The 23,783-nt window shown below is 26.9% G+C and overlaps 1 protein-coding gene across 4 annotated transcripts in view; it reads left to right on the forward strand.

Annotated features, from left to right (window-relative positions):
- Positions 1–23,783, forward strand: part of numb (NUMB endocytic adaptor protein) — a 309,799-nt gene that overhangs the window by 280,201 nt on the left and 5,815 nt on the right. For 2 of the 4 annotated variants that reach the window (XM_075368606.1, XM_075368603.1), the window contains exons 3-10: positions 154–225; positions 5,263–5,340; positions 7,648–7,788; positions 9,184–9,385; positions 12,368–12,661; positions 14,730–14,795; positions 19,783–19,913; positions 22,217–22,277. In XM_075368606.1, the coding sequence (XP_075224721.1) occupies positions 154–225; positions 5,263–5,340; positions 7,648–7,788; positions 9,184–9,385; positions 12,368–12,661; positions 14,730–14,795; positions 19,783–19,913; positions 22,217–22,277 (1,045 nt within the window). The remainder of the gene's footprint in view (positions 1–153; positions 226–5,262; positions 5,341–7,647; positions 7,789–9,183; positions 9,386–12,367; positions 12,662–14,729; positions 14,796–19,782; positions 19,914–22,216; positions 22,278–23,783) is intronic. The other 2 variants (XM_075368604.1, XM_075368605.1) reach the window with 2 other exon arrangements.

Here is a 23,783-nt window from a genome sequence, read left to right on the forward strand (position 1 = left end):
GTATATTTTAAAAAATTAATTCAGTGAACCTTTACAATCAGCTAATGATTTTTCTATAATTCATTTGACTATTATGTATTTAAAAAATTCATCTTCTATTTTGTAACCATGATTAAATTTTTAAAAAAACAATTTGTTATATTATTTTTTCAGTACCTGGGCTGTGTTGAAGTTTTTGAATCAAGAGGAATGCAAGTCTGTGAAGAAGCATTGAAAGTCTTAAGGGTAAGTAATTCTATATTACTCTGTGCAGTACATTAAATATATTACCATTTTAAATCATTTATTTTAAAATGCATTTGTTTAATTGTATGCTATTACCTTTTTTTTTTTATATATATATTATTATTTTGTTTACTAAAGTATTAATTTTCATGTATATTTAAATCATGTTGGTCTAAAGTTGATGGGAGTGCAGTAGGTCTTCTTCTTTTCTTTTTTTATGGTGCTGCAGCCTATGAGCTGTTTGTATCTGATTTTAAATTGAATGTATTGGACTTTTATGCTAAAATAAATGTGTAGCATTGTAAAACTTTCAAAATTTCTCATAGAGTCATATTATACCGACAAATAAACCATTAAACAGGTTTATTGAAAGATACAATAACAGGTTTTGTCTCTGTTCAAACCCCATTTTGCTGTTTTATCATAAAAGAAAAATACATAACACGTAATTATAAAAATAATGAAATAAATTTTTGTTTTGCAGTATGGAAGAATACACTTTGCTTGCTTATAAACCAAATAAAATCATAGTAACTGATTTCAATAATAAGAAAAATACTAATAGTTATTATCTAAGCTGAAAATAGACTACGATAGAAATTAAATTGCATTGCATTGCATTGCAAAACAAATAAACTATTTCAAACATTATTTCCTCTAAACATATTAGAGCATATAAAAATAGGAATTCAAAATTATGTGTTGTCACAAAATATAATTTTTTTTTGAAATGCGCAAAATAACAATTATAAAAAATAATTTAGAAATATTTGAGATCGTTAAAAGTGATGACAAGAAAATTACATTAAGAAAGGTATTATATTTATAAATTCAAATTGCCAATCTCCTTGGCAGAGTTGTAGCATCTCAGACTTTCATCTGTAGGTTCCAGGTTCAAATACCAGTCAGGCATGGGACCTTTCATATGCTGTAAATTTCTATTTTCATATTTTCACGTACAAGCTTCTCTATAAGCCTCTCTGTGGTGAATTAATTCATCAGTAAAAAAAAAAAAATGAAATGATAAACCAGAAAGCAGTTAATGAAGAGAAACATTTTTTTTATATAATGCTAAGAGAAATTTCAAACTATTATGTTGGTTTTACTTCTTTTAAATTCTGAATCCTCAGTTTTTTACATTAAATATTACTACTACATTAATAATTTAAGTTACTATAAAAAAAAATTAAGACTGAAGTTGATTTTGACCAAAAGATCCATTTAGTGAGTTCTGTTTAGTTATTCTATTTAATGTTTCATTTATAATTACTGTGGATGATTGATAAGGTACAGTGGATGTAATTTTAAAATGTTTCACTTCTGTTAATGGTGCTGTGCCTTGAATGAAATTAGCTCTTAATACATTGGCTGGAATCTTTAAACATATGATGTTTGTTTCCATTGTATCATAATGCAAATGATTTTAAGTCATTTTATTCATTAATAGACCTCTTTCAATTAACCCATCAGTTTGGTCTAGTGGTGAACTCATTGTAAATCAGCTGATTTGGAAGTCAAGAGTTCCAGTGTTCAAGTCCGTTATTTTTACATGGATTTGAGTACTAGGTTGTGGATACTGGTATGCATTGGTGGTATGGTTTCAATTAACCACACATATCAGGAATGGTCGAACTGAAACTCTACAAGACTACACTTCATTTACATTCATACATATAATCCTCATTAATCCTCTGAAGTATTATCTGAACGGTAATTACCGGCGGCTAAACAGAAAAAAGAAAGACCGCTTTCAATTGAAAGAAAGACCTCTTCCAATTGACCCACTGGGTTGGTCTAATGGTGAACACATCTTTGCAAATCAGCTGATTTTGAAGTGAGAGTTCCAACATTCAAATCCTAGTAAAGACAGTTACTTTTATATGGATTTAAATACTAGTTTGTGGACACTGATGTTCTTTGGTGGTTGGGTTTCAATTAACCACACATCTCAGAAACGGTCGACCTGAGATTGTACAAGCTTCACTTCATTCACACTCACACATCATCCTCATTCATCCTCTAAAGTAATACCTGATGGTGATTTCTGAAGGCCAAACAAGAAAAAAAGAAGAAAGACCTCTTTCAATTAATTTTTAGAAATTATTTCATACTTGGAACTTGTGAATGAAAGGCAGAGAATTTTATCATTTTATTATGTAGTTGAGCTAATTTTTTGCATAATAAAAATTTTAGCAGTTTTACTGCTGATTTCCTGGATTCCTAAGTATTCTTCAGATATTTTTCTTGCTTAAACCATCGATCTTTTGTTACAATACTTTATAACATTTTATTTTCAATAGCCAGTAGGATTTGCAAGACACTAGTCTGACTTAACTTTCGAAGTGATGTAAACAAATTATATGAGTGCAAGGTTTTCTAATTGCAACAATATCATGATGTACTTTTGTATCTATTGTGTCTTGCAATCCAACCAGGTGTCAGCAGTGATAGAAAAATCAAGTTAACTAACTTGTGTATGTTTTATGTGTTAACTTATAGTTAAGTATAATTTAATAACATTATGAACCCACATTATGCATTAATTTATTATGTATATGCATAATTTAATAACATGGAGATATGCCGCATTAAGCATTTTAAGTGAGTTAAAGAACACCTATAAGTAATTGAATAGAGCATTCGTTTATATTAGTTTTAATGGAGGTGTGAAGTACTTGAGTTTTCAATACAAACAGTACAAGGTAAGTTCAATATCAAACCCTCTGCATTTTCTTTAACATTTTCTTTTATTTTCTCCTATGAAGAGATCTTAAATGAAGAGATCATTATAGTATTTCAAGAATTTAACAACTTATTCCATAACCTTTTCATCTGTCTTGTAATTTTCTCAATCAAATAATACCCAACTCTTTTTAGAATTTCTGCTGTATTCTCTTGGTACCTTTATTACTTTCTTAGTCTATTTTACAGTCCCTTAATTTCATTTTTAGAGAAGCAGTCAGTCAGTCATAATAATAATAATAATAATAAAGTCATACTCATTTTCTTCTTCTGTTACCTAATCCAACCTTCTTAATCATTCTATAAAATATTTCCAGGATTTCATTTATAATGAATACATGTACCCTTGTTTGAAGGTGTTTTCTTATTTATTGAAGATATCTTTTGAATACATTAGATTCTCGCTTTCTACTGACTTCCATCTTTTTTCTTTCTGTGCTTCGAAACTCATTATACATCCTTTCCTTATTCTACCTATTGCTGTATAAAATACCTCTTCTTTATTTGTATCATATCATTTGTTTGTTTTTCTAATTATATCATTCCAGTGTTTTCTTTTTCTTTGTTTTAATAGGTTTGTTTTTCCTTTTAATGGTATTATTAATATTTACAATCCTTGTTTTCTTCTGAATAATAAGTTTTCTTGCTTTATTCATCCCACTTTTTCCATCATACATTTATCATCAAGCCTCTCTCTTCTTGGTTGGATTTATTTTTTGTTACAACTTTTATTTCTTCATTCTTCATCGTGCCAAATTTGCTAACCACTACTTATCAGCATCTACTTTTCAATGAATTCTGTCTAGAGATGTTCAGTATTTATTTATATTTTCATCTGCCCTTATTTATTGATAAATTTAAATTACTGCTACAATAAATACATTTTCAGTAAATCATAATTTCTACTATCCACATCGGTTAATAGGTCAGTTAATAGAGTTAATAAAATTTACTGAATGTTTAGATCTTAACATTATAGTAAGATGAATTCATCATATCCTAAGGGTTTATAGACTGAGTTTTTTCAGTAATTAATATTACATGTTTCAGATCCCCAAATCTAAAACCTTAACATAAATGTTTACACACTTATATAGAACTATAGTAATTATATTTATTTTATGTGGTTAGTTTTTTCGGTCCAATACTTAGATAATTCAAAATGGAAAAGAAGGTTAAATGCTAAAAGGAGAATCAAAAAGTTACAATACTATTTTATTCTGACATAAAGAAAAGTTACAACACTTTTTTATTCTTGCATAAAAGTAAATTTAAAAAAAAGTGTTTTAAAAATATGAAGCATAGATGTTCAGTAGAAAACACTATGAAAATACATGGATTACAAAACAATTACTGTAAATGTAACTGTATGAATGTAGGTGTTGGTATGAATAAATTTGTCTGAGATATGATTGCTTTGATGTTTTAAAGATAACACTTGTTCTTTTTGTAGTCAAAAAATTATTTTTTTATCTGCAATTGAATGGATCAATTAGGTATGAAAACTGTCTGGCTAATCTGTTTAAGTATACAAATTTTATAAATGTTTCTGTACATGGTGGCAAGACTGCTTCACAGCAGATTGATAACATCTTTCTCTTTCATGTGGTTGGCTTTGGGATTGAATCATCTTTTTGACATTTACTGTACATTACAAATATTTCATATTATATTCCCATGCACAAGCCATAAGCTTATGATAGTGGGTTAATTATATAACAAAAAAAGTTTAATTACTGCTGGATTTATGAAGAGGTGCAAGAACATGTTACTGAATTACAAATATAGGAATGATCCATGATAATATCAAATCTCATTTGACAATTATACAAACAATTTGCAAACATAAGTTGCAATTTACTGACTGCTTCAGATGATATATATCTTGGTGGGACTAAAGTATTAAAGGCTTCTACTTCTAATAATATAGTCTATAATACATTAAAAAAATCTTACCACTTTATATAAAACAAATATAATTAGTTTGTTATAAATCTGTTAACATTTATATCAAACTGAATTACTGTATGAATTCTGAAGAAGTATTTTATATTAATTTTTAATTAAATTGTGTAATAATAATAAATTTCCAGATATATTTTATACTTATTGTTTATAAGATGAAAATTTGTTTTTAGTTTTAGTAAAGTATGGAAATAAATGTACCTTATCATAATTTTGTATTTTTAGACATTTATTTGAGTGAGTCAATAGCAACAAATTATAGTATTTATTAAAGACGTAATTAGCTTTTTTATTTTAACTGTGATGTAATTTAGTCCTTTTTTTTAACAGAGTTCAAGACGAAGACCTGTCAAAGCAATTCTTTATGTCTCAGGGGATGGATTGAGAGTGGTTGAAGATGAAACTAAGGTATTCTAATTGATATTATTTGCTATTTATTATTATAATATCTTTATTAGTTAAATTATTACTAATTGATGTCCATGCTATTCTGTCATAAATACATCTTGTTCAGTTTGATTAATGTTTCTGGTTTGTGATTTTTATTACTCTTTATTTTTTACTGAACTGGAATTCTGATTTTATTTTTTATTTTGATTAATTAATTTTATGAGTGATATCAGCAGTTCATTAGTTAAGCCCTGTTAATTACTTTTAAATTATTATTATTTAAGTTTTTATTTTGGTTAAAGCTGAATTAAATGAAAAAACTACAGATTACATTATTGTTGGTAATTTTGCTGTCCACTCACCCATGTGTTTCTTTTTTTTATCTCTTTATTATTTACTATTTGTGTATTGCAGAGCACTAATTACATTCTAAAAAAACTTTTACCTGACTTTAGCAGAGAATTATGCAGTTGCGGTTAATAACAGAATAAAAACTTGGTTTTATAAAATATTTGTCAAAAAAATACTGCAGTACTTGTAATTTTTTTATTAATTGTGAGAGAAGGACCATATATTTTTGTTAATTTAGTTAAATAATAATATAATTGAGATTTTTCTTTTCTAAGTAATTAATAATAAAACAGCAAGCATTATCTACAGTGTAGCAGGCATTTTTTACATGTTTTTATACCTCCCTCGTACTTACAATAGATACCATACATACTCCCTTTGTTAAAATTAAGATTTCTACATTTATTTCTGTTTTACTGTAGATTAGGGTTTAACTTTAGATTACTATAGCTTTTTGGTTAAATAAGTCACCATAAATTTAGAACCCTCTGGAAATATAAATCTATCATGAAAATACAAATATGTTGACATATATTCACTAAACTAAGCCATTATTCATTTACTTATGCAATAGTTTATAATCAGATGTTGGGACATAAGTTTAGTAATATTATTTAATACTACTCAGAAGTTATCAAATGCTATTATTTAAAACTTAAATGCACTTTAATTTTGAGGAATATGGGCATTAGCTTAAAGTTTGATGTTATCCTAATATATTGAATGTGTTACATTATTCTTTTTGTGTTTTAGAATTTTGTTACACTATATTTATAACATGCTTTTGAAACATATCTGGAATGTCCTGGAATACACTAGACTTAATAAAATAATTTCTGTTATTGTGTACATTAAATATTTATTAACAATAACATTTGTAGCTCCATCTGTGTCAGAAAAATTAAGCAAATCATGACTTCTTTTTCTACAAGGTGCTTACGTAATACTGACCCCTGTTAAGAATTTTCTTATGTTGCCAAATATAGCAAAACATTTTTTTTTTTTAGCATTTGTTAACTTTGCAAGTAGACAATTATCATTCAATCAATCCCCTGGCTTGTTCCCTGTTTAGGGTCAGCCCTGCTGATACTTTTACGCCTTTATTGGTGATTTTATGTCATTTCTGGCATTAAGCCTATCGTCAGCATATCATTCTGGATGGTTTGTGTCCAGGTTTTCGGTGGGCAGTCTCTGCCCCTCTTGGCTTCCTTTATGGCTAAAACCTGTTGAGTCATATGATCACTTCTACGCATTATGTGTCCAAACCAGCGTAAATGGCTTTCTTGGACTTTTTGCTGTATTTCAGCTACTTTAAAGATTCCTCAGATGTACTTGTTTTGGATTTTGTCAAGTCTTGCAACACCACCTGCTCATTACAGCATTTTCATCTCCGTGACATGCATCTTCTGCTGTTTGCATTTCTTTATCCCCTAGCACTCACATCAATATAGCATTGCTGGTCTAACAGCCTGCTTATACAAGGTGCCTTTAGTAATAGGTACTTTTGCATCACAGAGGACCCCTAGAGAATACAAAATAGACAATTATATTGAAAAAAAACTTAGTTTTGAAAAACGTTTTTGATTTATAATTGTTTGGTTGTAGTTAACGTAAAACATTTTAAGATTATAAAAAAAGTAATAATTAATGAAATGAATATGTTACATTTTGTCCTCAGGTAAAAATTATAACATTTTCCTTTGAGTTATTAAACTTCACCTTAAAATAAAATTAGTTTATTTGGATTTTAAAAAACTGTTCTATAATATTTAAACAAAGTACACCTTGGATACAAAAATTTAAACTTAGAATATAAGTGTAATAACAAAATTTACTGGAGTAAATTTTGAATACTGGAGTTTTGTTTATCTGGTTACATTACTTTATCATAAAAATAAATTATATTAAAATAATATAATTCACTATTGTGTCAATACTATTATTCTATGACAATGTACTATACATCTTTTTCAGGGGTTAATTGTTGACCAGACGATAGAGAAAGTGTCATTTTGTGCACCAGATAGGAATCATGAAAAAGGTTTTTCTTATATTTGTAGAGATGGAACAACCCGGCGTTGGATGTGTCATGGATTTTTAGCTTTAAAAGAATCTGTAAGTTTAGCTCCAATCTACCTTTCTTTTTGAAATTATAAAAAAAGTAATTTGTAGTGTTATTATTTGTTTATTAATGAAGAAATGAAGAATAGTTTATAATTTGGACTGACACTTTAACAACTTGTGTGTTTACTTAGTTTTTTATTCCATTAAAAAATTTGAGATTCTTTTTGTTCATAATAAAGCACTTCAAAGTTTTTCTAACAAAAAAAGGAAATTTTAACGCATACAAAATTTAAAGAAACGCATATGATTTTAATAATAATTTTTAATAATTATTACAATTTTTTAATAATTTTAACCTAACTTATTTTGTAAATTTGGCTGTTTTGGAACAGCCACTACAGATATATTCATAAATAAATAATATTTAAAAATGAATATGGTTATCATTTGAAATTTGCATACTAAGAAGTTTTGTATTGTTATTATTATTTATTTATTTACTTATTTATTGAGAATGTCAATTTAGAAATGTGTATTAAATTTTATTAAAATATTTCTATTTTTTATCTATTTTTAATATATGAATTTATATTTCCAAAACCATAATTGGTGGCAGGTAGAAAAATGAGCGTTTATGGATATAATATAATTATACAAACTTTTTTTTTTATCTTGAAATGAAGTTCTACAGGCCGCGCGGTGTAACTTGACAATTGCAGCCTATAATGCAAGGGGCAGTAAGCTGTACATTCTACTAATATCATCCCACATCATTGCCAGTGCGACATATGTCACAGTTATAAATGCAAATGAAACTAAACCGTAAACATTTATGTTATAAATTACAATTCATGATATGCTGAAGTTGTAAGAGGTAATTTAACTATTGAAAGAGTAATAAATAAAAAATAAATTTATCGAACTTGCCTTGTAAAAAATTCAAAAGATTGTGACCCTACTGTTATGTAAAAGGATACTAAATACTTACTATTTATTGTTATACTTTATAGTTGTTTATATATTCAAGGGCCTACACATGTACTGTAATATGTGCTGGGTAACTTGAATCATATTTTAAACATAATTTTAAATTCAAATGTAAATACAGTAATTAGACGATGATGTCATTGTAAATATGATTTCTTAATATTATTTCTGTAATAATGATGTTTGTGAAACGCACACATAACAGTTTTTCAACCCTCCATGCAGTCAACTCACCATCACAGTGCCAATCGTCAACTTACAGCGCAGACCCTAACACCAAATGTTTCTCTATGAAAAATTTCAAGATTACTGCATATATATATATTTAAGACAATTTTTAAAAATAAGTAATAATAGTTGAAAGAACATCAAATACAAAAAATTTTACAGTTAATATGAAAAGTAAATTATTATAAGAATGTTTTGAGATTGTTATACATGTTTTATTTTAATGTACAGGGTGAACGTTTGAGTCATGCTGTCGGTTGTGCATTTGCAGCATGCTTAGAAAGGAAGCAGCGAAGAGATAAAGAATGTGGTGTTACTATGAATTTTGATACGTCAAACTCTACTTTCACACGAACTGGAAGCTTTCGACAGCCGTCCATCACAGAACGTCTTAGTGAAAAGACTCAGGAAAATAATGCTAAACCAGTATCAGGTTTGTAATATTATGTCTTATTAAGCTTGTTAATGTATGTAAATAAATTATCTGTTAGGTTACATCAGTAAATTAATCCCTGAGTGTGTGTTGTAGAACAATATATATTAAACTTTTTTATTCATATAGATAATTAGAAAAAATGCACATTTAAACTTAAATGATGATTTTATGTTCAAAAATTAGAATTTAAAAAAAATATTTATTCATTACTCATAAATTTAATGATAATAAATAAATTTATTTACTTTGTATTGAGGAAAATCATAATACAACTATTATTGTCTGAAAAACTGGAAAAGGATGCTTATTTAGAAAGTATTTAAATATTACTTTTATACTTTTTTATAAATCCTTATTTGTATGAATTTGGATTCTAAACTGTAGATGCCAATGTTCTTTGGTGGTTGGGTTTCAATTAACCATACATTTCAGAAGTGGTTGGCCTAAGTCTGTTCAAAACTACACATTTACCGGTACATTTACAATTATGTGCCATACTATGCACAAATGCCTTGGCATCTGTGCAGAATACTGTTGACATCATGTCAGTTGTGCTGTTACTGTGTAACCTGGTATACATAAATAAATAATATTGTAATGATTATACTTTTGAATGGAGAAATTTATAAAAAATTTACTGGTATTGGAGCCAACATTTGCTCTGTGTTAAATTTCTACCGATATTATCACTGGGTTCCTCTGGGTTGTGATTCTATGGGTATAGCACAGTTATATCAGTTGCATTTTGATGGGTTCAAAGAGTGCGTGTAATTTAAATTTTATTTATTTATTTAGATTGTTGTTTATGGTTTTCACATTATTGATGTTTATTCTTGTGTAACATGTTTCATTAAAGTTTCTAAAAACTTTTAACATTTTTAAAATGTGATTATCAAAATTCAAACTTTAAAGTAAATAAATTTTGTAGTGTTATCATTTGCATACGGTCATTTTTCTGTAGTGAAAACCAATTTCTATTGTAAATCTACATATATAAATAGAATTGTAGTGAGGTACTTGCTTCATATAGGTAATAAAATCTCATGTATTTCAACTATAAAAATTATATTTTTGTTGAACATATCCAAAATCTTTAGGAGATAAAATTTATATTTTATAATTCCTACCTGCTATCTAGCAGTTCCTAAGTGTTTTTTTTATTTTTACTTTACATTACCACCATAAAAATAATCTTATAAGAGTAACTTTTCTTAAATAATCATTAGTTTCCGTGATTGTTTTTAGTAGATTTTGTTTCAAAAAGAAAATTAAAAAAAAAATATAGTCTGAAATAACTGTACCAAAAGTTTGCATTAGGATTTATTATATAGTTGTAATTGATAAATAAAAATATTTTCAGAATTAATTTTTTTATCTTCTGTCTAACCACTTTTACATATGTTTACATTCTTTAAGTTTCATGATGCATCTGAGATATAATAACTATGGTAAAATTTGAAAAACATATACATTTACCTTACAGTATTACATATGTTTACATTCTTTAAGTTTCATGATGCATCTGAGATATAATAACTATGGTAAAATTTGAAAAACATATACATTTACCTTACAGTATGTCAAATTTACTAATCTATTTTTTTACTGTGTTTAGAAATGGCCAGAACTAGCACTGTTGGTAATTTTTAAAGCATAAGGAAAGATACCTTGTTTTTATTCTGAATGATTTGGTTTAATGGAAGGGATTGATGTAACTGCTGTTATGGTACTTTGTACTAAAATTTAAATGACATATTCAGCTTCCTTAGTGGGTATTATACAAAAAGCTGAACTAGGGGCTGAGAAGCATTTTGGTAATGGCAGATCTCTCCTTACATTATACCAACTAAACATTTTGTATATTAGTTGTTAATTAAACTAGACATCAATGATCCAAACTATAATCATCTTAAACATCTACTATATGATAGCTCAGTACGATATTGCTGCACAGTAGTTTTAAATGCTTTTACGTAGTTAAACAATTACTAGCATTATGTAATTTCCCATTTCTGATGTGCAGGATTTGACCACCTGAAAACATGTTTCTGATTATAAACAAAGAAAAATCTTGAATTTTCATTATTGTATCACTTATATAGTAATGTAAATTATCCTTATTTCTGTACTAGAATATTAGTAAAGTAAGAAATATAAATATGTTTTTCAGTAGATCTCAATTTTTATTGTACTATGCTATTTAATATTGTTAAACTTTATTAACATTTTAGCTATTGGGGGGCATAGTTTAACTTGTGCCACCAAGTTTTACGCCACCAAGCTCCTTTTACCCAGTCTAAAAGGATTGGGTAAGATACATATTGTGAAACTGTTTATAGAATTTTGAAACATTTGTAAATTTTGTTTTCTTTGAACAGAAAAAGTATACTTATTTCAATTAGAGGCATGACAGATAGGTCAGGTTTGATGAAGTATGTGTTGATGGTTGTGTAATTATGAACAGAATGAAAGTAATCAAGTATGACATGTACTTTTATGTCCAGATAATGTGTTTATAAACCTTTGGAATGGAGTACTTATTGTAAAAAATATATTAGCATAGCTGCCAGGTCTGTAAGCTTAGTTCTATGCAATATTTTGCTTTTTTGTCTTTGTTCTTAAGGCTTTTGCTTATTCATTTATTGTATTAAAAGTGTTCTAAGAGTACAGATTTAGAAAGAAATTATGTTTGAAATGATGATTTGTGATAATTATCTTGCAAGTAGTTTGTTCCATGATGTCTTTATGTTTTCATTAAAAAGGCTTTACATTTTATGTTCCGAACTGTAAATGAAACAGTCTTAATTAAAAAAAAAAAAAAACACATAAATAATTGATCTGCTATTGAAAGGGATTAAATCGATTACTAACTTAATTTTAATGTTTATAAATGATTCTGGGGTATCAGTGCATGGGAAAACAATCTATTATTGTCTTATTATTAATCTATTGTTGTTATCTTATTATTGTTTGTTTCAGAAGTGCCAGTAGCAACAGTTGCACCTGTACCAGCCCCAGCTCCTGCTCCACCACCTCCCAAGCCAGTAAACAATCCTCATGCCATCGAAAGACCACATGCAACTGTAACTATGCTTGTAAGGCAAGGTTCTTTCAGAGGATTTCAACAATTAAATCAAGCATCTCCATTTAAACGACAATTATCTTTAAGGCTTGGAGATTTACCATCCAATCTAGAAAGAGCTCGTTCTATGTCTCTTGAAAGTTCATCTGATATTAGACAACCTCCAGCACTTATTCATCTCAAAAGTCCAGGTATACTAAATGTCTTATTATTTTAATTTTATTTTTATCATTAGATTTTAATTTTATTAGAATAAATGAATGCTGCATTATTAGTGTTTATTTTTCTTTTGTATTTAGGTTGTTTTATTTAATCTTAATTTGTTAATGTTTAAAATAACTTTAATTTTGTTTTTGTTAAAAGATCTTGTTCATCTTTGCTTATAAATTTGTTGAACCCAATTTAAATTGATGTATAAGTATATTTGGTATTCAAATGAGTATAATTTTATCTTTTTTAATAGTTTTATTTGCTTGATTGCATTCTTTGTTGATGTTATCTATTTATCTCTGTATTGGTGTGTGTTTTCTTGCCCTTAATTTATTTTTCAAGTGCAATTTTACATTGAAATCTTCAGGAATTTGTTTTGTATTCATCTACCCTAAAAAGTAGCAAATTTTCTATTTTTGTTTGTTGCTTTGAACCTCAAAATAGTAGTGTTTTAAAATGATAATAATTGTATTTAAATAAACCTAGCTGCCAGTGATGTAATTTGTATATATTGGTTTTTCATTCAAGATTTCAAGATTTAATTTTAATTATTTTATCACATCATAAAATAGGTTAATATTTCACTGTAGTAAGTGATTATATATTTCTTAAAGTCAAGAATGTAAATTGGGAATTTCTAATTGGAGTAGAATAGTGTAAAATATTTCTCTTTATTTTTGACATAATCTCATAAATTATTCTTTACTTTCTAATGTGATGTTTGATAACTCATGAATTTGCGTTTTTTTAAATATCTAATTTTCTAATATTTCAAAAAAGGATTTTTTTTTAAATTCATAAACTTTATTTATGAGTATACTGTACTATTTGCTTTAAAGATTATCAGTTTAATATTTTACGTTATTTGCACTTTACTCTATTATAAGTTGTAAATGTCTTTTTTTGTATGTACTTTCTGCTCTGTTTGCATTTAAATATGCTTACTTGCAAGAATATATAATTTATGTATTCACTTATTTTATTTACATCCTGGATATTTTATTTACTTATGTTTTTACAAATATTTGATATTGATGTGAATTGTGTATTTTATGTTAATTAATTTTCTCCATAATTTATAGAATTAGTTAGTTGTTAAATATGTTATAATTTTTTTTTCTGAAACGAAAAAACTTATTTAGCATTTTCTCTCCATTGTTTTAAAATGACTTAATTTATGACCATTTATTTTCTTTTTGCAGTTAATAGATTTATGCCATAATTTTATTACATTTTTATTAATTTTTTCTAAAGCTTATTCAGACTTAATTTGGTGATGGTTACTTCTGATTAATTATTATAACATATTTTATAGCTTGTTCTAAAAATTCAGTTTAATGTTTTTCTCTTTTGAATAACTAAAAATAAAAATAATATCTGTAGAATTAATGTTTTATGTAGTACTAAATGGGTTAAGTGATGGTGCTGAAATTAAGTGCTAGTATTATATTGTGGTTTTTTCTATTCTACTGATGAAAGGCAATTTTCTGTGATTAATATATATGTAAACTTAAAAGGTTTGAATGTTAATTGTTATAACATTTTTGTTATTCTAATTATTCAGTTTACCAATAGTATTTTACATTTTGATCTATATTTCTTGTTCAAAGTAGTACATTTTTATCTGTCCTTAATTTTATAAAATGAACATGCCAGTTATATTGATACACATGTGATTTTTTGTTTTATGTGTTTTTATTATAACCCAAAAGTGTTTTGATTGTTATTAGAAATTACCCAAATGTTCTCTGAATAAATTTTTTTACATAAGACTATATATTAACTAAACTGTTCAATAAAAAACTAATTACAATTTTTGAAATTATTGTTATTTTACTTAATTATTACTACTGTTATTATTATCATTATTTATTTTTTTAATTTATTCAACTATAGAAGTTTTTGTTGTGTTTAACTTTTTATTCAATTAAATTACTTTTATTTACTCAAAACTTTAAAAAAAAAAAATGATTCGCACGTTTATTTTATTATGCATGATCTATGTTGCATGAAGCTACAAATTTTTTTGCATGTTGCTTTCTTCTGCAGGAGATGATAATTCAAAGACTCCAGTATCAAGAGGCCGTTTAATGTCGCTACCTAATGCAGTTGGTGGTGAGTTTTTATTGCTTTATTATTGGCATATTTGTGCTTATTGTAACATACAATTATTACATATGTAATAGGTGAACTTTGTTTCTTTCATATAGTTTCTAACAAATCTTACATATTATTTAAAAAAGTATTAGTCTTTTTCGTTTCATATTAAAAATAATTTTATAAATTGTAGTAGGATTTTACCTTATGTTGCTACATTTCTTTGTTAGTTTTAAGCAATAAATATATATATTTATTTATATATATCTGAAAAACTTGATAGGTTTGATGGCTTACAGAGCAGAAATATTAGCCCAAGAATATATTTGATTTAAACTATTATTAATGTTGCATTCTGATTTACTATGAAAAATTGTGTTTTTTTTAAATTTCTTCTTAGATGGCTTTATACAGAAGGACGTTGAGAATATCTTGGATAGAAGGGAAATGGAATAAAGGTGTTTTACATTTCATGAAAAAATTTGTTCTATCAGTTAAAAAACAGAAATTAATGTACTTTGAAAATGTGTAATGCTCTTTGAAAAATAGTAACAACTTTATTTCATGATCATTGAATGTGATTATGAGGCTGAAAGAAAAAACATCCTTGGATTGGCAACTTATGCCAGAATTGTAAAGCATACTACATATAGTCAGTAGCAATTTGCCAGTTGTAACTAGCAACCTGAAGTCCTGTAAAGATATACTAAATATGACAAGTTTCGAACTGAAAATAAAAGTTATTTTTAAATCCACTTTTGAGTTAGCTGTTATCACTAGTACACTGTTCTATATTGCTGCAGGACTCTTGGTATAATCCAAGTAATGGTATGAACTTACCCTTTATTCAGCTTTATTGTTTGTACTTGTAGTTGTTGGAGTTTAATGAAGGGTTTTGCACTTTTGGAGTTGTCATATACCAACTGTTGGGGAAAAAGTGTGCAACATTCCAGTATAATGCTCAGAATAACCATAACTGTAATGCATTATTTATTCACATTTGTGAAATTAATGTTAAAATAGGTGTATTAATGTTTGAAAATCTTTTAGTCAATCAAACTTGATGTTAATTGAAATCATTTATTCCTCCAATATAGACTAAATTTTACTTTTATTTTATCTGTTTTACTAGCTTATGTAAAAATCATGATAGCTTATTTATTTTTTACCACGCTTTATTGAATTACATATCAAAATTTAAAAACCTTGCAGGTTAATTAAACTCAAAATTATATGAAAAATATACATTATTACGTAGAATTCTATGAATTGAGTAGTGTTATTTTCAAGATAATTGGCTTAGAGTTAATGCTGGTAGAGTCTAATAAAAGGTGGGCGTACATTGATTGTGAATATTTTGTCAGACACACTAAGAAGGTGAAACAATCAGATGAGTATGTCAGCCACTCTGGAGAAGTAACAACTTAGAAAAAATAACTATATTTTTCCTACTCTTAGGGTTTAAGAAATTGTGGTGATAATATGGACTGCCTGGAAAAAATTATGACTGTAATATTATTTCTTTAATTATTAATTTTACTAATTAATTGGCCTACAGCTCTTGCTGCTAGTGTGGGAATAGTGTTTTATTCTTCAAGTGAATACATCAGGTTAGATGTGATCTCAATAACTCATCTGCCATGAGTAATTTTAGTTTTATTGGTATTGATTCATTTGTGATATTCAATAGAACAAGTGCTTTCCCTCTTCTACTAATGGATATAATCGCTTAAAGTAACATACTTATATTTTATGAAAAATGATAGTTAATAATCACGTGGTTTGATTGGTTGCTGCGGTTTACTCTCCCCAATTCACAATTCCATTACTTTTCTTTATCTCTTAAGGTGTAAACAACTTACATTGGAATATGAAGTATGTTGATTGTGCAGTTTTTTTATTTGTTTATTCTTCCTTTTGGTGCCTCGATTCATAACTGCATTACACATTGTATTTTTTTTTTTTTTTTGTTAAAAATAATTTTTTAATTGACTTTTCTTTCTTGCTCTTCCAATGTCTTTTTTTTCTAATTTTGTTTTACTTGATTTCTTGTTTACTGTTGTTTCTTAATAAATTAACTAATTTCAATTGTTTCAAGTTTCTTAATAAATTAATAATGTAACAATATTTTGAACACCTCAGTTCTATTTGTGTACTTTAATAGATTTGTTAATTTTTTTATGTTTTCTAGTCATTTTATAATTTATTTATTTATTTCTTGCTTCAGAGCTTATACTGTGGTCAGTAGGGTATGAAATTCAAGTTTTTATAATAATTTTTCTTAGCATTATTAAGTTAAAATTACTTTGACATGACATGATTGATATATATATATACATATATACACCCAACTTAAAGAATTTACACCCATTTTTGTTTTATTTTTTTAAGGTTTTTTTTACTCAAATGAAATTAAGGAAGATATGATGGGAAAAAATTTTTGTTAATGTTAATTGTGTAGAAATTATCTTCATTGAAGGGGATGATAAGAGAATAAAGTGGCAGGAAGAAAAGGAAGAAAAAGCAAAAAATTGTAGTTTGCTACTGGATATTAGAATAGGAAGAAGATATACAGAAATGAAAGAAAGTGATCAGGACTTATAAAAATGTAAGATGTCCAATTGAAATTATTCAAAAGACAGATCCATGAAAAAAAAATTGAGTTATTATATTGGCTTCAATTGGGATAATACGAAAATCTTAATATTACAAAATTCTATTTGGTGATTTCATTTTATGAAACAAAAAGCTTGTAGATTGTTTTTTCATCTTACGAATGGCATTTTAATAGTTGTCATGTCAGTTGTTTGTTAGAATTATATATCAGCTGCTTTTCTAGAATTTACTTTTAAAAAACAATTGTTGAGTGTCTGTGCGTAAATAGTTGATATTTCATTACAACATACACATCACGTTTAAAATATGAGGGTAAGGTACTGACTGATATGATTATTTCCTTTTGTTGGTTGAAATTATGACAATTCAGTCAGTTTTGTAATAATTTAATCTTGTTTTAACAAGAGTAAAACAAAACAATTTGAAAAATCTATATTAAAGAGCATTCATTATGTTGTCATCATGTAACAACAATAAATTTTTGTTATAGTAAGATACAATTGAATGATGTTATTGTACAGATATCTTCATAAGAATAATTTAAGAAGAAAATAATTATATAAGAAAAATTTGATTCATGTTATACATAACTAATTAAATTATATATTTTTAATTACAAAATAGTTAATGATATTTTTTAAATTTCTGTATAAATCATAATTTTGTTTTGTGTTTTTTATCTATATTTGTAAAATTATTGAGCCATGGATGACTAATGAATTTCATTGGTATTTTTGTAAAGTAATGAAATTATAAAAGTTAAGTATTTATTCAGAGCTGCTTTTGCCACACTTAATGCGCTTATTTTATGATTTTTACATGTTTATTACCAATGTTTTATCATCTATTTGGCTATTAATTTGTTTTCTATTTGCAAGAAATGATGAATGATGGACTAGAAAAAAGTATTATACTAGAGATAGAAAAATAATGAAATTATAGTCAATAATCAACCAGTTTATTAAATCTACTTAGAAACTGTGTAATCCACTGTTCAACAAATACGTTACTGTACAGAGGCCATTAAAATTTTCAAATAATAATAAAAATTGTTTATTATTATTATTATTATTTAAATATAGAAACCACCTACTTCTGTACATTGTTTATAAATCAAATGTCCCCTTCCTTTGGAAATGTCTTCTGTTTACATATCATAATCATCTGAATCAATGAAACATCCTCAATTTTGTCCCTTTCATCATCATTTATATTGTAGGAAAAGTCATTTCTGAATTAAATAAAGTCAGCTGGTGAAAAAAAATGGATGGATGGGGTAAAAGGGGAATACTCATTTTGTCAGGAATAGGAAAGCAATGATTGAAGAATGTTGCTGGTGTATTGTCCTTCAGAAGAAACCAAAATTAATTTTCCGTCTATAGTCTAACAAGATGAATTTTAATAGTTAATCACATCTTTATAAAATTTACTGTTTACAAGTCTGATTTTCTAACACATTCATGATGAATGGTGAATGAATTCACTTGCAATATTTATAGTCTTGCTTTCTGAACTTTTTTAGTTTCTTTAAACTGTCATGTTTGTCAATGACTTTTGATATTTTGTTGTGGATTCTCATATAAAGCACCCAACTTTTATCACCTGTTACTGATTTAAACGATTTTTATCTCCATCAACTATTTTAATGAATTCAGCAGATAATGTAGAATGTTGATTTTTTTGAGATTAACAAATTAGGAAAAAAGTGTGGGCACATTTTTTTCAATTATAGTCAAAACTTTGATTATAATATTTCTTGTCTCAATCCCTTCTGCTTCTTCTAAATCCTGAATACACAAAGTTTGATCTTCTGTCAAACGTTTTTAATCAATTTGCTGGGTTTTCTGTTTAGAAAGCTGAAACAGATAGATGACCTATCTGTTCATTGCCTTCTGCCAACTGTCATCCCCCTTTGAAGTATTTACACTGCTCAAACACAGTTATTCCTGAGTAGCATTGTTCAGTGTATGCAATTTTAAACATTTAAAATATTTCAGTATCTGTTTTCCATTATTTAATGCTAAATTTAGCCCATTTATAAACGTAAACACAAGCATAAATCAAATCTCACCAACAACTGTAACTCTTGATTTTATCAAATAAGTAGGTTGAAAGTTGCACAATATATTATAAAAACATTGTGTCATTGACCCTCCAATAGGTAGTTTAATTAATAATATGTTTGTAATTGTGTTAATCTGAAAACATAATTATCAGACTGTGTACATTTTATTTTAAGGAGGTATGGGATCGATGACAATTGCATAAAGCCAGTCTTTTAATAAACTTGTAACAGAAGTTTGTCAGTTCATTTTATAATTACTTTCATAATTTTGATGAGTTATGTGTTGTTTTACAGTATTATGATTTAAATATTTTGTTGTTACAGTCAGTCCTATACCAGAGACATCACCTCAGAATGACAAAACAGATCCGGTTAGTGCAATGTGCCAACAACTTTCACAAGGTCTTTCATTGTTAACAAACAATGATGATTTTCTGTTATCTAAAACACCTCAGGTTAGTATTTGTTGATTTAGTTTAAATAATGTAAAACTCATTATCCATTTACTAAATATACTGTTTGATCATTTTACTAAGATGTTTCAAAGTAGCTTTCTTAGAGGGTTGTTCTTTTTTTGCCCTATTTGTAATAAAGTAATGTAATTGGTAGCAGAAGTAGTGCTTGACATTCAACCTGTCACTTGATATTTAATGATAGCAGTTATTTTCTGTCTGTGCTTCATGTCCATTTTGTTTATGTTTCATTTACTTAATATTAATTAAATGGTTAGTCAAGTAACTATCAGTAACTAATATCGGCAAGGTACAGTTTTACTGTGTTTAATTAACAGAATACTTATTACAATACTTTTTATGTAAAACTATTTTGACATTTTAATGTTTTAGTTACGAATAAAAGTTCCTTACTTTTGTAAAATTCCCTGTTGTGGCACACTTTTTCTGTTGATCTTATTTGTGTTGATAACACAAATACAAGTATCTTATAAGTGTTGATAACAAACTCCTAAGTACAGTATGATTCTATCCTTCATAATGGTAAGAGGTTTATGGAAAAAGTTTTTAAACTTTTGTTTATTATACCAGTGCAAAATTCACAGTATTACCTGTTAATTGTTGCTGCATACTGGCATTTTTTGTAATTAATTTGCTGTCAGTTAAATCATCCTATTTTGGCCATTCATTGAGCTACATCTATGTAGAGAGTGTTTTGCAATATTCAAGATGTATTGATAAAGATTGGATTAATATTAAACATTGCATAAACTTTGGAAAAATGTTTATGTAGACTCATAAAATGGAACAGTATTTTGATGAACTATGCACATCACAAATTTGTTAAGCAATTTCAGAATGCTAATCAGTCAATGAAATGAGCAGTGTTTGGGGTGGTTCTCATGCCATGTGATCATACTTGCTTTGCACATCATGAAATTATGTGTATCAATTATGATTTTATAGTTCAGGAAATATTGATCACACTATTCTTGTGAAGAAATAAGTATATTAGATAGCTGCAAAATTTGTTCCCAACTCTGTGTGAGCATTAGCACACACATCACTCATGATTATCTAAAACTATATAAGATGTACTTCCTTACCAACCTTGCTCACTTAACCTGGCTGCAACACACGTTTTTTTTATTTCTGAACTAGAATCTTCCATGAAAGAATGATTTGAGACAAAGTATGAAAATAAATTTAGATAAACCTTATTTATCCTGAGGAGATCCAACAGAACTGTTTAAGAATTGTGAATGGTATCAGAATCATAGCACCATATCAGTATGCGAGTACTATGTATGTCTGAAAATATTTTTAAAAAAAGTTTAGGAACTTTTTGGACAAATCTTGTTTATAAATTGTAGTAATTAATTCAGAGTTTGATGGCCAGTTCACTTAGTAACAAATATAATCATAATGTTTTATACATAACTCCTGTGTCTTTTAAAAAGTTTTAACATGTTTTGGTCCATATCAGACAATATAAGAAAATAAATAATTATGTATTATCTTTATTTTTCTTTATTTTGTTCCTGAAATCTTTGGTTGGAATGAATGCTGCCCCCATTGTGACTCAGACCTAAGTATGGATATTTTAATTATGTTTTCATTTATACTCTTGTTTATCTTGATTATAATTTTCTTAATAAAAATTACAGTTTGATTTCTGTTAATTTAAGAATGATCTATATTCTTGTGAATAAATTATATAAATTTTATATGCACTATTAACTAACGTTTTATTACTTTAAAATGTATAGAGAGTTCTTGTTAGTTTAAAGTTGTAAGAAATAGCATTTACAATGGAGTATCAGCCCATTGACATTGCTATGTAAATAAACGAACATTAATTGTTATCAGTAATTTTTTTATATTTTTTTTATAGTTTGTCATTTTACAGGTTTTCTTTTTTAATTACAGTATTGAAAATATTGGATATTGATTATAGTGTAAAGTGAATATGTAGATATGATATTAAAGGTTATGAACACGTTTTAATATTTTGTTAAACATCATGTGGTATTAAGCTTTTTTATTACAATAGTACTGTTTATTGCTGTAACATGAACTGTTAGCGGTAACTTTTTTAGCAAATGCATTTCTATACAAATTTTCATTCATGTTTATATATAAGAAAAGTAATTCAGTTAATAAAGTTATATGCTTTCTTTTTATTTTATAATATTTATTTTGATTGTATTACACTGTAAGTTGTTAATATACTTATTTCGATTGATTTATAATATTTTTTTATGTTAGTTTCACTTCAAATAAAACTATAAAATATTATGTTTCAGTTGAATTCTGGGAGTAACATGATTTCCAAGCAGCTGTTTCCTGCTTTGCCAGCGTCTGATGGTGAGTGTTTAATCAGACTAAATAATCCGTTATATTGTTTCTTTAAATTTAGACATTATATTCACTAATACTATGTCACACTTCCATAATCATAATTTCTTCTACCAGTTTTGCTTTAATAATTCATAACTTTATTACAGCGTTATTATTAATCATAATTAAGCTACAATTTTATGATACTTTTGGGTACAGTTTGTGCAAGTAAGATTGTAGTTGTTTTGATGTGGATTTAAGTGAGTGTTACTGTTGTAACCTGGACATTAAAGTGCAGTGACATTGATTACAAATGAATGTATTAGTGAAAGACCAATCCTGAACTGTAATCAGGCTAAGTAATCAATTGTATGACCAGTATAATGTTAATAATGAAAATTAACAATTATTCATGTATGGCTATTTCAGATTATATAGTTTAGGTACTCTAGAGGAATTATCTTTTAGAATCGCATATTATAATATGCTTCCTATTTGTAGTAAGTGGAACAGTTTATTTATGATGTATAGCACAACATTAAAAAAAGAAAGACTGGAAGTAATAATACTTTTTTGCTGTTAAATATTTTGATAAAAACCCTGATTTTATTATGTAACTGCTTCTTGTTCAACAGCCAAGAATTTTTTTTTGTTTGTCTGCTGAACTTGAATTATATGTTTGCTGTGAGAGAGCATTCATTTATCTGAAACAGAGCATTTTTACTTTGTACCTTTGTACTGCAGTTTGTTTAACCTTTTTTGTTTTTTTTGATTGACTGATGTTGAAATAAATGTGTTTAAATCTTGTTAAATTTTTTTTATGTGTTACTTCTTCCCAAATTTTAAATTTCATTGAAAATAAAAAAAATAGTAAACAAAGAGTAATGACAGATTCGTTTTATTGCATACCTGAAAATAAAACTATAAGTTGATATTCTAATTATTTAACCGTATTAATTACTGAATTTATATTTCTGTTTGAATTTTTAAGCAGTTACTTGCACAACAACTAAGTTGGGTCTAACTTGAGTTGGGTCTATTGAGGGCATAGAGATACACTGTCCAAAAAAAAACTGTGCAAAATAATGTACCTTTCATATACTGTGCAAAATAATGTACCTCAATCACTGATAATGTGATCTGTTAATTTTTAATGGAAATTTAAATTCATTCATTCAGTGTAAATCAATGCTCATACTCAAAGGAATCACGTGATCTAATTAATCCTTGAGAAAATTACCTGATGAATGATGTATGATAACATAAATTTTGGTTAATATATACTTTTAATAAAAGTATGTTTACTATTAACATTGTAGTTAATTAACATAATATTGTATAGTTATACATAACTTAATTAACATTATATTTATGTTAATAAAATAACAACTGATTAAATAATCATTATAATTATGAGATTTAATTGTAACAGCTTCCACAGCTCTTTAATTTTTTAGTCAGTTCACCTGTCTTCTCTTCCTACTGTTCCCTCTGGTAACTTTTTAATTTTGACTTCAAAGTATAAAATTTTAT

This window comes from Lycorma delicatula, chromosome 6 (genome assembly GCF_047948215.1).
Source record: "Lycorma delicatula isolate Av1 chromosome 6, ASM4794821v1, whole genome shotgun sequence".
Classification (NCBI taxonomy): domain Eukaryota; kingdom Metazoa; phylum Arthropoda; class Insecta; order Hemiptera; family Fulgoridae; genus Lycorma; species Lycorma delicatula.